At 38.5% G+C, this 17,311-nt stretch overlaps 1 protein-coding gene across 1 annotated transcript in view; it reads left to right on the forward strand.

Annotated features, from left to right (window-relative positions):
• Nucleotides 1–12,119, forward strand: part of LOC136856035 (cyclic nucleotide-gated channel beta-1-like) — a 56,649-nt gene extending 44,530 nt beyond the window's left edge. Inside the window, exon 4 of the mRNA XM_067133587.1 lies at nucleotides 11,997–12,119. Within this exon, the coding sequence (XP_066989688.1) occupies nucleotides 11,997–12,119 (123 nt within the window). The remainder of the gene's footprint in view (nucleotides 1–11,996) is intronic.
• Nucleotides 12,120–17,311: the final 5,192 nt, after the last annotated feature.

Genomic DNA, 17,311 nt, shown 5'->3' on the forward strand with positions numbered 1-17,311 from the left:
ATATACATATATACATGTACATGCATATATACATACAAATACACATACAAGTGTGGTAACATGAACAAATCTAATGTTGACAAGTTGGTATAGCATGAGAATGACATCTCAACTCTCTCTCTCTCTCTCTCTCTCTCTCTCTCTCTCTCTCTCTCTCAGAGAAGGATATTTCAAAAATATCTCTCTCTCTCTCTCTCTCTCTCTCTCTCTCCAGAGAAGTATATTTTAAAAAACCTTTCATGAAAATCCATCCCCTAACCTTTCAAACTTGGCCCACCCCCCATAAGCCCCCATCCATTCCTCCCAAAAGGACCTTAATGCATCTCCCAATGGCCCCATCAGGAAGGCCCATTGTCCCCTGCAATTGCTAATTCTGGGTCCGCCATTATCATGCCAGGACCCATTATTGCATCAGGCTGAAATATGATCAATTTTCCATCTAGCGGAAGCAAGCGAGGTGGGAATTTCTACTCTGATATATACCGTCGTCAATTTGGGTTAATTTTAATTGCTGAAATATGATCAATTTTATTCCTTGTGGGAGTAAGCAAGGTGGGAATTCTATTCTGATATTTACCCTCGTCGATTTGGGTCAATTTCTATGTCCTCCGATACGTACCACCATCAATTTGTGTCCATTTTAATTGCTGAAATGTAATCAATTTCTACAAAACACATCAATGCCATTGACATCCAACTCCTACCTTTGAAATCCTCAGCTGTTGACCTACTTATCTCGTAGTTAAACCACTCAAAACGTTTCGCTTTTGAACGAAAAAGATACGTAATATCCTTCTAAAGGATGGAAGGACCAAGCCCTTCCGTGAAGTGGGGTGGAGATAGATGATCTATCGGATTAATCAACCAGTCTTTGCGTGGGGAGGTGAGAGGTTCTTAATGGCTAAAGAAAAGTGTCTCTAAGTGAGACAGAGAGGATGCTGTGAGCATCAACTCTTAGATGAATTACATCTGTCAGGAGAGAGATTGCTGATGATCTGTTCACGCCTGTTTCCCCCAGAGAGAGAGAGAGAGAGAGAGAGAGAGAGAGAGAGAGAGAGAGAGAGAGAGAGAGAGAGAGAGAAATTGTTACCTGCTTTATGCAAGAGCAGTCATGAATAAGAGAGTTTAGGAATTGAGTCCAGTGTTTGTCTCTGGTTGGAGAGAGAGAGAGAGAGAGAGAGAGAGAGAGAGAGAGAGAGAGAGAGAGAGAGAGACAGCCAAATCATCAAACGTTTTCTCTATCCATCGGGATAAAAGAAAAATGGGAGCATCAGATATTGCATAAAAGGAGACGTCATCCCTTTACCATCTGAATGCCTCAAAGGGAAAAGTTACCGCCCCTTTTTTAAAAGGGGTGAATCGCCCCCCTTTACCAAACTCTTTTTCTCCATGAGTTCCCCCTCCCTCCTTTAAAAACGGTTCCGAAAGTGTGGTAGACTTGAAAAAGTATTTACGTAATAGTTTGTGATTTTTCCGCTCCTTGACAAAGGATTGTTTACATTATATGTGAGAGACATTGACGAAATTGAGGACTTGGGACGCAACCCCTCAGAAATCAGTCACTAATATCTGTATTCCTCATTTGTTTCCTATTGTTTTAGCTTGTTTTTTCGCCATCTCTCTCTCTCTCTCTCTCTCTCTCTCTCTCTCTCTCTCTCTCTCTCTCTCTCTAAAAATATAAAAAGAATATAATAATATTAAAGAATAATAATAATAATAATAATAATAATAATAATAATAATAATAATAATAATAATAATACGTTCAACAGAGTGCTTGTCATAGGCAATAACTTAGGAATGATTAAGTTGGTCTCAGAGAGAGAGAGAGAGAGAGAGAGAGAGAGAGAGAGAGAGAGAGAGAGAGAGGGAGAGAGAGAGAGAGAGAGCGCCAAATGGACTGAAAGTCATCGGGATGAAAACATAACTGGTTTTATGTGCAATTCTCGGCCGTAATGGCCTAAGTATTTGAAGCTTTTCAACACTGCCTGCAATCTCTCTCTCTCTCTCTCTCTCTCTCTCTCTCTCTCTCTCTCTCTCTCTCTCTCTCTCTTTCCCACTTTCCGGTCTGTGTTAGAAGTTTCTGACAGGAAATTAGACTTTGAAATCATTGTTGGAATAATATTGTTTCACAGCTAAGCTAAAAGATTTGATTTTCAGTAACTGAAAGGAATAATTAACAGAGTATTATTCATCTTTGTGTGTGTGTGTGTTTGTGTGTGTGTGTGTGAGAGAGAGAGAGAGAGAGAGAGAGAGAGAGAGAGAGAGAGAGAGAGAGAGAGAGAGAGAGAGAGAGCCAGTCTCGGGGGAGATTTCACAATCCCCTGTACTTAGATTACATAACAAATCTATAATTTCTCGTCCTTTTTAGAGAGAGAGAGAGAGAGAGAGAGAGAGAGAGAGAGAGAGAGAGAGAGAGAGAGAGAGAGAGAGAGAGACTGTACTTAGATTACATAACAAACCTATAATTTCTCGTTCTTTTTTAGAGAGAGAGAGAGAGAGAGAGAGAGAGAGAGAATCTTTCAACATCCATTCATAGCTCATGTGAAAAACTAATACTGTTTTCATTTTTTGAGAGAGGAAGAGAAAAGGAGAGAGAGAGACAGAGAGAGAGAGAGACAGACATATGAATAAGAGAGAGAGAGAGAGAGAGAGAGAGAGAGAGAGAGAGAGAGACAGAAACACACCAAACTCACCGCATCACAAAAACCAACAGCAATCAACGCATTTATATACAAACTCTCCTTTTACATATCAACAGCGCAATCCGTCGTGGTATTCCCCGGCTTGAAAAGTGATAACTGTGATCAAATAAAAATCCAATGAAGATCAAAATTGGCTGTTTCCCGTGATCAGTAAATCCTGCAAAGCATTCAGCCCCCGCCCCACCCCACCCCACCCCACTCTCTAATCCGGCGATATTTATTGTTGCAAATCTATTCAAACGAATATTTTCTGTCCTGGGAAAAATTATCCACGATTCTTTTTCGAAATTCGGGAAATATTTCTCTCTTATTGGCTGTGATTTATATCGTTTTCGGTAGAATAAAGTGATTATTATTATTATTATTATTATTATTATTATTATTATTATTATTATTATTATTATTATTATTATTATTATTATTCAATAAATGTTAAGAGTTATTATAATCAAATACAATTTTTCTAATAAATTGCTATTATTATTATTAATATTGTTATTATTAATGTTATCAAAGTTTGGGTTATTATTTTATCATTGCCAGTAAGATCCATATTGCTAAAATTATTATTATTATTATTATTATTATTATTATTATTATTATTATTATTATTAAAAGAGTGAATAATATTTTCATCACTACTGGAAAATAAAATATTTACAATTGTATAAAACTTGTAATGTAGAGAGAGAGAGAAAGAGAGAGAGAGATCAATTCTCATCATTTAATCTTTCCCAAACGCCAGTCGAGCCATTTCAGTCCAAATGTCGCGAAAGTCTACGGTATTCCCGCTCCCCGTTTCAACTCCCAACCTGTCACTCTCCGCGGGGTTCAAATATTGGAAAATCCCTCGATTCTGTTCAATTCCACTCAACCCCGACAAGTTGACACTGTCAGTTCTGCCCGTCTCGATTACCTCGTTTCCATTCCGGGCCATAACCCAGATTTAAATTCGGGAAGGTGATGAGATCCAGTTCGCAAAGCGTCGAAATAAAGTCGGCCAGTTTTGATTTCTGTCACGTTTCGTATGTTAATTTGAATGCTCCTCTGCGTCACCGGAGTATTTTAAGTGATATATAAGAGTAGAGTGTTTTTTCGTTTTCTTAAATGGAGGTCGACGGGGCTGGCAAGCATTTAAATGTATCTAGTTTGATGGTACTTCAAAAGAATCTAATTTTAATTTCCCTTCCAAATATTTTATAATCCTTAATTTAAAGACATTTTCGGATATTAAAGCAACCTCTACGTCCTACTATCTATATAAAGAGGAGGTTTCTCGTTGTGTACCACAAAGACATTCCAAGAAAATACCACAAGTGACGAGACTGTCTTTGTTTATGCATTACGTCGAGAGAATTAGCTTTTGATTTCCTTTCCAAAAGTCCGATGAACTTCAATTTACCGACATTTTTGAAGATATAAGGAATTCCTACGTCCTAATAACCGGTTGCTCGTTGTGTCCCACAAAGAATTCCAAGGAAATACCACTAGAGACAAACCAGCCCCCACGCAGTCACATATTTCTGCTAAGCGAAAATAAACTTCAGAATCTCATAAATCCGTATATAAATTCCAGTCTTGAGAATTCATGGAATTTACGACAGGATATTTCTCGGATATATATACATATATATATATGCGGCGTTTTTATAATGCGAACATACGAGGGGTGGAGGGGTTGTTCATAATGTAAACACGTTCGGTTCTACGTGTTTATTTTGGCAAAATTCGCCTCTGCTGATTTACTGGGTAGGTTTGACAAATAATCTTTCTTCCAGTGCCATTTCGACTTTCCTTTTACATTTCCTCGTCAATAGAGGTTTGAGAAATAATCTTTCTTCCAGTGCCATCTTATACAGGAAAAGTAATTAATAAAAAATTTTTACAATTGACTCTTAATATATTACTGGTTAATGGCTGAGAGAGAGAGAGAGAGAGAGAGAGAGAGAGAGAGAGAGATTAGAAATTGTTACCTGATCTTATACAGGAAAAGTAATTAATAAAAATTTTTAGCAATTGACTCTTAATATATTACTTGTTACTGGCTGGAGAGAGAGAGAGAGAGAGAGAGAGAGAGAGAGAGAGAGAGAGAGAGAGACTGCAAATTCACTTCAGCAAACAAGATCATTGATTCTGTCAGAGGTCGAAAGCATTTATGAAATCGAGAGGGTAAAAATCGCATAAAAGCACTGAGCGAAAGAGAGAGAGAGAGAGAGAGAGAGAGAGAGAGAGAGAGAGAGAGAGAGAGCAAAGTTTACTGGCCATAACCTTGTTCCCAATATCCGAGGAAAAAGGGCAGATTTTACGAGAGGGTTCAAACAGCTCGCAGAGCAGAAATAGGTCGACTAAAATACAGATTCAGTGTTCCAAGTCTGTGATATTGTTGTTGTAGTTGTATTTGCTATTGTATTTGTTGTTATTTGTTTGTTATAGCCAAGGTATACCCATAACCCCACCGGTTGCCTTAAGGATTATTGGTAATCCAATTTTCATCAGGGTGAATGATAAAAATGTTGATAAAAAATTTGAGATCATCCGTATTTTTCGTTTCTCGTGAATCAGATTTGACGTGGATTTGTTCTGACTTCGGGGAAATCTATATAAGCCTAAATCTCTCTCTCTCTCTCTCTCTCTCTCTCTCTCTCTCTCTCTCTCTCTCTCTCTCTCTCTCTCTCTCAATATGGAGATTTCCAGCACCACTAAAGCACAATTTTTACGATAAAATCTCCGGTGTAATTTCTGCTTTTATAAACTTAGTACTCTCTCTCTCTCTCTCTCTCTCTCTCTCTCTCTCTCTCTCTCTCTCTCTCTCTCTCTCTCTCTCAGGGCATCCAGGAACTGCAGAAATCCGACAGATTATAACCAAGACAATCCTAGATTATCGGTCTTCCATCCTAACTATCAAATGAACAACGGTGGATAAAAAAAAACCAATAACACCGTTGTTATTAATAACCCCTGGCCCTTATTTATCGAAGCACGCTTCAGTGAATAACGGCCCTGCCACCCCCGGCCCCCGCCCCCGCCCCTCTAACCCCTACCCCAAAAAAGGAGCGAAAAATTTTTTGGGTGGATAGATTTGTGTTCATTGCAGGCCAGAATGACAGTGTTTAAAATGACGTGTGATTCTAATTACGGAATTACGAGGGGCAGGAATTACAGGCCTGTAATTAAGCTGGTGTTATAGACTGCAGGAGGTCGTTCTCTCGCGTATGGAGGCCGACGGAGGTGGGAGAGAGAGAGAGAGAGAGAGAGAGAGAGAGAGAGAGAGAGAGAGAGAGAGAGAGAGAGTTAATTAGCCGTTATATTGAAAAATAATATTTTGATTCAAATTCATTATTCCCCATAATTTTTTTCCCAAAAGTTGGGAATAAACTTGAGGGGAAAAAAAAGTATTTTTTTTTTCTACAATATACTTTTTTCCGACCAAACTCCCAGTTACCCGAAATACTGAGAGATAATGTTTTGATTCAGATCAATGTTTATTTATCTAATTATTTATCAATTTGTTGTTGGCAAACAATGATTTTTATCTCTCACGTTTGAATATTTTATTCCAATCTTTGCTATTTTTATATTTTGCAAAGATGGTCATTTACTTAACAATCTATTAGATCAACGATCTATGTATTTATTTATTTATGTATTTGTTTATATATGTGTTTATTTATTCATCTAATTTTGTGTCAGTTTGATTTTGTAAACAATAGTTTTATCTCGCGCGAAATCTTCCTCGACACCTCAAGCGGATTTCAAATTCACTTTGCACTCGTCTCACCTCCCGAGAGACTTGTTTCTTCTCAACTCCCTTTGAAGGCTCCAGAGCACTTCAAAGCACTTCAAAGCACTTCAGAGCACTTCAGAACATTACCCCCAAATCCATCAGAGCGTCTGCAAAGCAAAAAAACAAAAAAAAAAAAAAAAAAAAACAAAAAACAAAAAATCTTTGACCGATTGTTTTGGGAAATTGCTGTCTTCAGACTGACTGAGTCTCTAGACGTCAGTTCCCGAGGTGTGGATTTACAAACTTGTTTTAATCTATTTCTTTTTATTTACGTATGATTATTGCCTTATAATTATTTCTGCTATAAGATAAATCATTATCATTTAGTTTATAGGATTATTTTTATAAAATTATATCGAGATTAGATTCTGTTGACCAGAAATGTTTGTGAATTAAAAAAGAATTCTTTTTTAATTCACAAACATTCTACACAGGTATGCATCATTAAACACACACACGCCATCATACCAAAAGATATATATATAACCCAAAGAGGTTTTCTCGATGCACAGTTTTCTAAAAATACAACCACCAAATATATAACATGTGATGACACTAATGCCCCTATTAACATGAAGAATATACTGAGAGAGAGAGAGAGAGAGAGAGAGAGAGAGAGAGAGAGAGAGAGAGAGAGAGAGAGAGAGAGAGAGAGAGAGAGAGAGCTTTGGAAGCATAGAATTAAACTGATAAATTTGCCAAAAATAAAAATAATGTATATTTTTAATAGATTTATAGAGGCTGAATCCTTGTTGATATAATAAACAGAAATTGATAAATAAAAAAATATATATATATATATATATATATATATATATATATATATATATATATATATATATATATATATATATATATATATATATATATATAATTTTAGATTTTTATATATAGTTTTCTGGAAGACTAAGATCCCTAAGATTAAAAGAGAGAATACTTGAATATACAATACACAGAAATAAATTCAGGTATTTGATAAAATCAATATATTATATATCCACCATCGGCCTCAAAGCTACCGGGCTGGAAGCGTTCAATCTATTGCAAAAAATTCCTAAAAAATTGACAAAAAATCCCTTTCAGGCCAAAATTGGGAAAGGAGCAGTGGTCCATGTCACTGGCCTCATTTCCACCCAAACTGCTGATTAAGCTTCCCCAAAAAAAAAAAAAAATTATTAAACTAAACCTCCACGCCCTGCCCCAAACCCACCCCTGCCCCAAACCCCCACCCCTGCCCCCGGTCATTTCCACGGTACAGGGCAGCGGCAGAAATGATTTCTAAATCTTTTCCCATTTATGCAGACGTTGGGAAAAAAACAGTTTTTATATTCTGTGTGAGTTTCAGTGATTTTGTAATTTTGCCAAGGGGGTATAAAACAGTTTTATAATGGCGTTGGGTATAAATGCCCCCTTTTTTCCTTTTCAGAATTCAATATCCATTTTCTTTTGTTGTGTCAGGTAGTAATGTCATTGTATTTTCCCGGGCTGGTCCTAGTTTCCTGTAAAGGAAAACTATTGTGCCGGCTTTTCCTGTCCGCCCCCAGATCTTAAAAACCACTGAGGCTAGAGGGCTGCAAATTGGTACGTTGGTCACCCACCCTCCAATCATCAAACATACCAAATTTCAGCCCTCTAGCCTCAGTAGGTTTTGTTTAATTTAAGATTAAAGTTAGCCATGATCGTGCGTCTGGCAATGATACATCTAACCTCAACTAAGACGACCTGTCTGGGAATAAAAAAAAAAGCTGTTTTTACCTTCCTGTAAACACTATTTCTCATCAGCTTTCTTTTGGAAAAGAAAGTGTTTCTAGGCCAGGAAAATTGGATGAAATCTAAATCCACGGCTGGAAAAGTTTCACCCTTGAGGGATGATCTTAGATTGTCCATTATCTCTCAGGGTTTATCTCGACGCTGAGATAACACACACGAGAGAGAGAGAGAGAGAGAGAGAGAGAGAGAGAGAGAGAGAGAGAGCGAGAGAGAGAGATTGAGAGAGAGGGGGAGAGAGAGAGATTGAGGGAGAGAAGGAGAGATTGAGGGAGATATTGAGGGAGAGAAAGGAGGAGATAGAGAGAGATTGAGGGAGAGAAAGAGATATTGAAGAAGAGAGAGAGAGAGATTGAGGGAGAGAAAGAGGGAGTGAAAGAGAGAGCGAGAGAGAGAGAGCGAGATAGAGAGAGCGAGATAGAGAGAGAGAGAGCGAGCGAACGAGAGAGAGAGAGCGAGCGAACGAGAGAGAGAGATCGAGCGAACGAGAGAGAGAGAGCGAGCGAGAGAGAGAGAGAGAGAGTGAGTTAGAGAGAGCTCTAACAGTCATTAACTATTAATAGCCAGGGAGCCCAATCATTTGATCAAATAGCCTCCGGGCTGTTTAATCAAATGTTTTTTTCATTTTGAATTATCAAAGAATTTTAAATATAGCTGTTCACAGTAAAAAAAAATAAATGAATTATTTACATAAATTATAATCCCTGAAGCTTAGAGATTAACAGAAATAGATATATAAAAAGGATTATTTATATAAATCCGGCATAAAATATATAAAAAAATGATTAAATATATATAAAAAATAAATCCCCCTGAATCCGTTCCCAGCCAAAGCTTTCCAAGTCTGTGCACCAAAAGCGACCTTATCTGTTCTACTGTTCCCGTTCCAATTCCAGGTTCGGGAATGAGTTCTTGGTGGAACGTTTTGGTGGAATGTTTTTGGTGGAACGTTCTGGTGGAGAAACTACCCATAGCTTTTTCCAATTTATCTTTTGTGTTTGATGAATGAAATTTGTAGAATTCATTTTTCTGAGGATTTTGGATAATTTTACGTATTCAGTTTTTATTTTTTTGGGTGTTGTATGAAAAGGGCCTTTTATTCTCTCTCTCTCTCTCTCTCTCTCTCTCTCTCTCTCTCTCTCTCTCTCTCTCTCTCCTCAAAGTCTGCAACTGGACTTAACAAGTGGTTTCAATCCCTTCAAAAGAATTCCTTCTGTAACGCCTAACACCCAACATTTCCCTAATGAGTTTTTTTACCCTTTGAAAAAAAGTAATTACTGAGAAGCTACAGCTGTATCGAGACGCCCCCTTTTGAGTTCAGATTACAGAATAAATCATTGTAATCTCTGACGAGTCCAGTTGGGGACCAATTTCCTAATGAATTTGTTTTGTACCCTTTTAAAAAAAATTAATCACTGAGAAACTACAGTTGTGTCGAGAGCTATTGAATTCAGATTACAAAATAATCTTTTGTAATCTCTGACGAGTCCAGCTGGGGACCAATTTTCCTAATGAGGTTCTTAATGAAGAAGCAGAGATTAAACTCGTGGACTCCAAAGAGATATCATTTCTTCACCTTAGAAATATCTTCAGAAATTCCTTGATTAGTTCCTCTCTTGAATTTCGTGAATTTTCACTTTACTTTCTTTATTATTTATTAATAATAATAATAATAATAATAATAATAATAATAATAATAATAATAATAATAATAATAATAATAATAATAATAATTGTAGGAATGATGATAAGAGCTGAAAGCTATCATTTATATACCGAAAAGTCAGCACAAATTGGCCGGATTTCGACTTGACAGGGCAATAATCTTTTTCATTATATTTTCCCGATAAATTGCCACAAAGAGAGAGAGAGAGAGAGAGAGAGAGCCACGTGCCAGCGAGAACAATGCCCACCAGCAGACAGTTTAGTGGAAAAATGCTGCCAAAAACGAACAACCAGGTGTAAGGATATGTTGTTCATATTTTATATTTATTGGGCAATAACTTTAGCAGCTTTATCAAGCAGTTTTCTTTTAGAATCGACGTGGATGCCGATGGGGAAGGCAACCTCGTGCCCTCATCTAGCCCAGGAGGAAGAGAATCTAAGATTTTGGAGATAATTTGCCCCTCGACCTTGAGACCTTGTTTGGGTACCTGGAGAAATCACTGTCATTTCAAAAATTGGCTGCTGTGATCTCTATAAACTTTCTTGTGCCTTGTTTGTGGGTTTCCTGAGGATTATCTCTCTCTCTCTCTCTCTCTCTCTCTCTCTCTCTCTCTCTCTCTCTCTCTCTCTCTCTCTCTCCCTTATGTAATTCATAAACAACATCTTTCGATACGTAACTCCACTATTGTCAAGCCAGATGAAACCCTCTTGAACGCCCCCCTGTCATCTGTCGAGAGACTCGAAATTGGCTCTCCAGGAACGAAACGAAAAAAACAACTTCCTCAATCTCTTTCCGCCTCTCTTATTATACTCTCTTTCTCTCTTGGCTGTTCTCTTTCATTTTGTGAAAGCCAGACGTTTCCTGCATAGGCAGGAGTCAGAAAACAGCCTCCGGCGATGGCGTTTTGGCGTCACGGAACAGAAGAACTTGTTCACATTTCATCTGAATTGTTTACATTTCTGCTGTTGCTTCTTCTTCTTCTTGTTCACAAGAGTGAGACGCCAGGGCCTTTGCAGTCAGTTATCGAATGCTATGCGGCGAGCCTTGTTGGACACTCTCTCTCTCTCTCTCTCTCTCTCTTGGAGGAGGAGGAGGAGGAGGAGGAGGAGGAGGAGGAGGAGGAGGAGGAGGAGGAGGAGGAGGAGGAGGAGGAGGAGGAGGAGGAGGAGGAGGAGTCACATCAATATGGAGAAAAGCCTGCGAGTCAAATTTGTGCCCATTACAGTAAACTCTTTATACCTTTCGCTCTGCATGAATACCTCTTACAATAATAATAATAATAATAAATAATAATAATAATAATAATAATAATAATAATAATAATAATAATAATAAATTTTAGAAAATATTGACGGGATAATTTAATTCCTTAATTAAATAGATGTCTTTAGAAAATTGCATCCAGTCTCCCAGGCGTAAATAGCTGATTGACTCTGGGGGCCTTTGGATGAGATGCCATTGGAATGGGAACCGGTGATTGGATTCCCACTGGAATCAGTGCGATAACCGGGAATGAAAGGCGTGTGGAAAGGTTTCTCGTTGCTGTCATTCAGACCCCTCTCTCTCTCTCTCTCTCTCTCTCTCTCTCTCTCTCTCTCTCTCTCTCTCTCTCATCATCAAATCAACTATCAATAATTTTGGTTCATATGACCGAAGAATAGTGTTTTGGCCAGTCTCCAAGAATGGGGCTGCGTGCCCCTACCCCAAACCATTTTTCCTGGCCCCAGAAGACGCTAGTTACCATCCACATCTGGGTCAGCTACCACGGCTCGGTGGTGGCCTACCCTATATCGTTGCCAGAAGCACGATTATGGCTAACTTGAACCTCAAATAAAATAAAAACTACTGAGGCTAGAGGGCTGCAATTTGGTATGTTTCATGATTGGAGGGTGGATGATCAACATACCAATTTGCAGCCCTCTAGCCTCAGTAGTTTTTTAAGATCTGAGGGCGGACAGAAAAAGTGCGGACAGAGGAAAGTGCGGACGGACAGACTAAGCCGGCACAATAGTTTTCTTTTACAGAAAACTAAAAACCATAAAAGCATTCACAGTCCTCCGTATATTATTGCCCAGGAAGAAGAAGAAGAAGAAGAAGAAGAAGAAGAAGAAGAAGAAGAAGAAGAAGAAGAAGAAGAAGAAGAAGGAGAAGAAGAAGAAGTTCCTGTCCTTTCATCGCGGTGGGTTCAAATGGCGTAATTTAATTACGCCTGCCACCAGCGAAGGTCTCGCTCTTGGTCTCCTAATTCTTAATTCCTAATTCCTGATTCCTAATTCCTAATTCCGTAAATGACGCCCCGGGTCCCACAAGGCTTTATCGGCGTTTGACGGAGTCCACGTCTAAATATTGCTAAGGAGAGTGGATGAGAATTGTGGTTGAGAATTGTGGTTGAGGATTGCGGATGAGAATTTTGGATGAGAATCGACCCTTGGGAGTTTGAGAAACGTGCGAGATATTTTTGCAAATGTTATTTCGTTTCCTTTGCCAATTTTTCTGGGAGTTTGTGTCGTTTTCTGTCACTGCCTGTCAGTTTTTTTTTTGGCAGTTTATAGGACATATCTGTCAATTTTGTCATGTGTCAATTTTTGGCAATTTATTGACATATATGTCCTTTCTCTATTTTCTGTCAGTTCTGTAAGAATTTATCAGCCATAACTGTCCTTTCTCCCTCATTTCCTGTCAGTTTTGCGCAGCTTTATTGGCTCTACCTGTCATACCTGTCAGTTTTCTATGAGTCTGTCAGGCCACCTGTCCAATTCACTGTCAGTCGTGTGCCTGAAAGAATGGAATTTCAACCCAGGCACCGAAACCTCTCGATTTAGAAGCTTAACACCCAACTATTTTTCAAAATTGGTTTAAATATGTGTATTGTATGATTTATTCATTGTATACACATGATATATGTGTATTAAAGGTCGTGTTTTGTGTTTTATTTCATACACTTTGTGTATGTAAGTTTGTGTATTTGCAGCAGAACAAAACGTAATACTTCAGTGTTTATCTTCCACTTTGACCCTTCGCTTGAATTCATTCCGCTTGTCGTGTGGCTAATTTGATTACGTCTTGTACCTTGCTGTTCTCTCTCTCTCTCTCTCTCTCTCTCTCTCTCTCTCTCTCTCTCTCTCTCTCTCTCACCCCGCAACAGAGAGAGAGAGAGAGGGGGGGGAGGGAGGGAAAGGACCCATTAAGCGAAATTGGTCGTTTCTGTTTTGTTTTTTTACTTCGTACACGATTGGTTTGTTTACATATCAAATTCATTTTTAATATGACACACTCTCTCTCTCTCTCTCTCTCTCTCTCTCTCTCTCTCTCTCTCTCTCTCTCTCTCTCTCTCTCTCTCTCTCTCTCTCTCAGGAGAGAGTACAAGGGTCCATTAAGCCAAATTTGTCTTGTTTTTGTTCCGTACAAAATCATTTTTAATAAGAAATCTCTCTCTCTCTCTCTCTCTCTCTCTCTCTCTCTCTCTCTCTCTCTCTCTCTCTCTCTCTCTCTCTCTCTCATTGAAAAAAAACTGCCAATTAACACGTGAAAAAACTTCCCTCGCCCAAGACCAGGAAGGTTAGGAAACGGATCATTGCAACAGTATTGCAATGATGGGATTTTGAGATGATTCAGGAAGGGCCATGATTAGCGGTTGCAGGGGGCCAGCGCTCCCCCTGACTGATGACATGTGCGGAAATTGCATCACGACGAGAAGGAGAGAGAGAGAGAGAGAGAGAGAGAGAGAGAGAGAGAGAGAGAGAGAGAGAGAGAGAGAGAGAGAGAGAGAGAGAGAGAGAGACTGGCACCTGGTGACTATCTGGAGATTACTTGAGCCTTTGATGAATGCAGATCACTGACTTTTCCACTTGAGAGAGAGAGAGAGAGAGAGAGAGAGAGAGAGAGAGAGAGAGAGAGAGAGAGAGAGAGAGAGAGAGAGAGAGAGAGCGAGAGAGAGAGAGACTGGGGATCCATTACACAGATCAAACCCCCTCCCGCTATATTGTAGGAGGAGTGAATGGCAGGGTTAATCTTTAATCTCGTGGAGAGAAAGGAATTGAGTTGAGGAAAATACAACTTTAAGTGATGGGTGAGTCAGCTTGGTTGGTTTGAACTCTGGTGTGTTTTTGTTTGAACTCTGGTGTGTGTTTTTGTTTGAACTCTGGTGTGTGTTTTTGTTTGAGCTCTGGTGTGTTTTTGTTTGAATTCTGGTGTGTTTTTGTTTGAACTCTGGTGTGTGTTTTTGTTTGAATTCTGGTGTGTGTTTTTGTTTGAGCTCTGGTGTGTTTTTGTTTGAATTCTAGTGTGTTTTTGTTTGAACTCTGGTGTGTGTTTTTGTTTGAATTCTGGTGTGTGTTTTTGTTTGAGCTCTGGTGTGTTTTTGTTTGAATTCTGGTGTGTTTTTGTTTGAACTCTGGTGTGTTTTTGTTTGAATTCTGGTGTGTGTTTTTGTTTGAGCTCTGGTGTGTTTTTGTTTGAATTCTGGTGTGTTTTTGTTTGAACTCTGGTGTGTGTTTTTGTTTGAATTCTGGTGTGTGTTTTTGTTTGAGCTCTGGTGTGTTTTTGTTTGAATTCTGGTGTGTTTTTGTTTGAACTCTGGTGTGTGTTTTGTTTGAATTCTGGTGTGTGTTTTTGTTTGAGCTCTGGTGTGTTTTTTTTGAATTCTGGTGTGTTTTTGTTTGAACTCTGGCGTGTGTTTTTGTTTGAATTCTGTGTGTGAGCTTTGAGCTGTGTTTTTTGTTTGAAATCTGGTGTGTTTTTGTTTGAACTCTGGTGTGTGTTTTTGTTTGATCTTTGTTGTGTGTTTTTGTTCGAACTCTGGTGTGTGTTTTTGTTTGAGCACTGGCGTGTGTTTTTGTTTGAGCTCTGGTGTGATTTTGCTTTCGCTCTGGTGTTTTGTCTGAACTCTCTGGTGTGTTTTTGTCTGAACTCTGGTGTGTGTTTTTGTTTGAAACTCTGGTGTGTTTTTGTTTGAATTCTGTTTTAACGTTTTTGTTTGAGCACTGCACGTGTGTTTTTGTTTGAGCTCTGAGGCGTTTTTTGTTTGAAATCAGACTCCTTGTTTGAACTCTGGCAAAGTCGAGGTTTTGTTTGATCTTTGTTGTGTGTTTTTTTTAACTCTGATGTTGTTTTTTGTTTGAGCACTGGGTGAATATTTGTCTGAGCTCTGATTGATTTTGCTTTCGCTCTGAGACTTTTGTCTGAATACTGGTGTGTTTTTGAAAACTGCAAAGAACTCTGAGAAGAAATTTTAAAAAAAAATGTCCTCCGTTTGATAAAGATGAACTGTTCCATCGAGGCGGTTTAATTGCAACAGACTCCTCGATCTGTCGGATAGAAGCTTCTTGTTCTAAAATGTTTTAGTGATGTTACATTTAAACGATCGGTTTCTTCTCGCAGATTGAATTTTCCCTCTGAAAGGAATACTATTTAGATAGAAAACTGCAGAGAGGAAGAGAGAGATTTTATAGAAAATGTTGATAAAACCTGTCCATATAAATTGCAGGGATTGTGAAGGCCAGTTGCATAAACAGTTATAATTCCTTTCAGAAACTTGAAAGAAATTATATGACGCAACTGGAAAATGACGTAACCTGGAATTGGAATGCTGGAACGCTTTGCCTTTTGAGTATGGAATCCTGGAACTCTGGAATCTGGAATATATGAATTCAGGAATGAATTCCCATATTGCAGAGTTCAGTACCATTTGTCATTCGAAGTTGCTGAGATATTATTATTAAAAATATTCTTCAGGAGTATGAAACCGTCCTTCTTAGAAGGATGGCTTCAGAAAATATATTCAGTCAGTGCTTCATTGGCCCTCTCTCACTAATGGGTGGCTTCAGAGAAGCACAGACAGGTGTTACTGAACCATTCACCATCTTAGTATAGTCAGGAATGCTTGAAGCAAGGAATTAACTGAGGACAGAAGTTTTACAGATTAAAATTACTTAATTATTATTATTATTTTTATCCTCATTGTGTCAGTTCCTCCACTTCAAGAAAAGATCAGTCAATTCCTCAAACTCCTGTCAAGATAACCTTTTCACCTGAGGACAGGAGTTCATTAAAATGGCTTCTCTTGACTATATTCTCTTACTTTATCCAGCCATCATCCAAGAAGACCTTTTTTTTTTTTTTGCGCCTGAATCTCCGGGGAAAGTCGAGTTCTTGGTCTTCAATCTTCCATTTGGCTGTCCATAGAGTTTTCCCCTCTTGGGATTTAGAGGGGTTAGAGCTCTATACACTCCATTAGAGCCACCTGTTGCAGCTCTGTGTACGTGTAGGTGTGTGTATGTGTGTGTAGACTACGCGTGTGTTTGTGTGTGCTTGAGTACACGAGAGGTGTTCTTTTACTCTCGTGGAAAAATTATCTAATAGATTTGACGTTGAGATTATACTGCCCTCATATCTTTTCCTCTTCAAGAGTGGCTGTAGTATCCTCTCTCTCTCTCTCTCTCTCTCTCTCACATATGGCTTACCCTTTCCCAACCCTGTTAGTCAAGACGTGATTCTTTCTAGGAGACTGAAATCAAATTTTGCAGTCACTCCGACCCCCAACAAATACACTAGACCTAGCTCGTCCATTTCGTTCTATATTTCTTTGTTTTTTGTTTATTTCTTTGCGTCGATTCCAACGTCTTGGTTTTCATTCAGTTTTAGGGGATTTCAAGACCTGGTGGCTTCTGCTGGGGACTTCCAGCCAATTTGCGCCGGATGCACTCGAGCAGCTGAACTCCTGAAAAGCAGATTAATATTTTTTTTTGGGGTGTGATACCTTATGTATATATCAGTTCATTTTATCATTCATATTATTTGCGTAACCGTACCATAGTAGCATAGTACCATAGTGTAGGTTTGCAAATTTTTGTATATGATTCATTTTATTTGATTTGCAGCTGATTTGATTTAAATAAACAAAACAGACACTTTTGGCAATTGTTAAAAAAAGTTTTAATTTATTTTAGACCTATCATTCTTTTTTAATGAACGGTTAATTAAAACGGAGTTAAAAACAATGTAGTTTTATGAGCTTCGACAAAACATTAAGGAAAATTAAAATATCTCAGTTGCCCCTGAAAATAAGACCTGCGTCAGTAATATTGACATATACAATTTATTTCTCGCTTATAAACCTTTTTTAAAAGTCACAGGGTTAAAAAAAAACTTTTTTTAAAAGCCACAGGGTTAAAAGCAATGAATAGCAACCACAAGTATCAACATACTATTAAGAACGACTGAAATATTTGACTTATGAAACCTCCATCCTGGGTCCGTTTTCTAAACTCCACGAGCTTCTCGTTTTCTATTCGCACGGGGAACTACTTAAATCTCAAACCCCCCCTTACGTTTTGTCGCAATAACGATCTCCCATCCGATATACTCCACACTGGCCCTCTCGATTGGATCC

Source organism: Macrobrachium rosenbergii, chromosome 34 (genome assembly GCF_040412425.1).
Source record: "Macrobrachium rosenbergii isolate ZJJX-2024 chromosome 34, ASM4041242v1, whole genome shotgun sequence".
In the NCBI taxonomy this organism is placed as follows: domain Eukaryota; kingdom Metazoa; phylum Arthropoda; class Malacostraca; order Decapoda; family Palaemonidae; genus Macrobrachium; species Macrobrachium rosenbergii.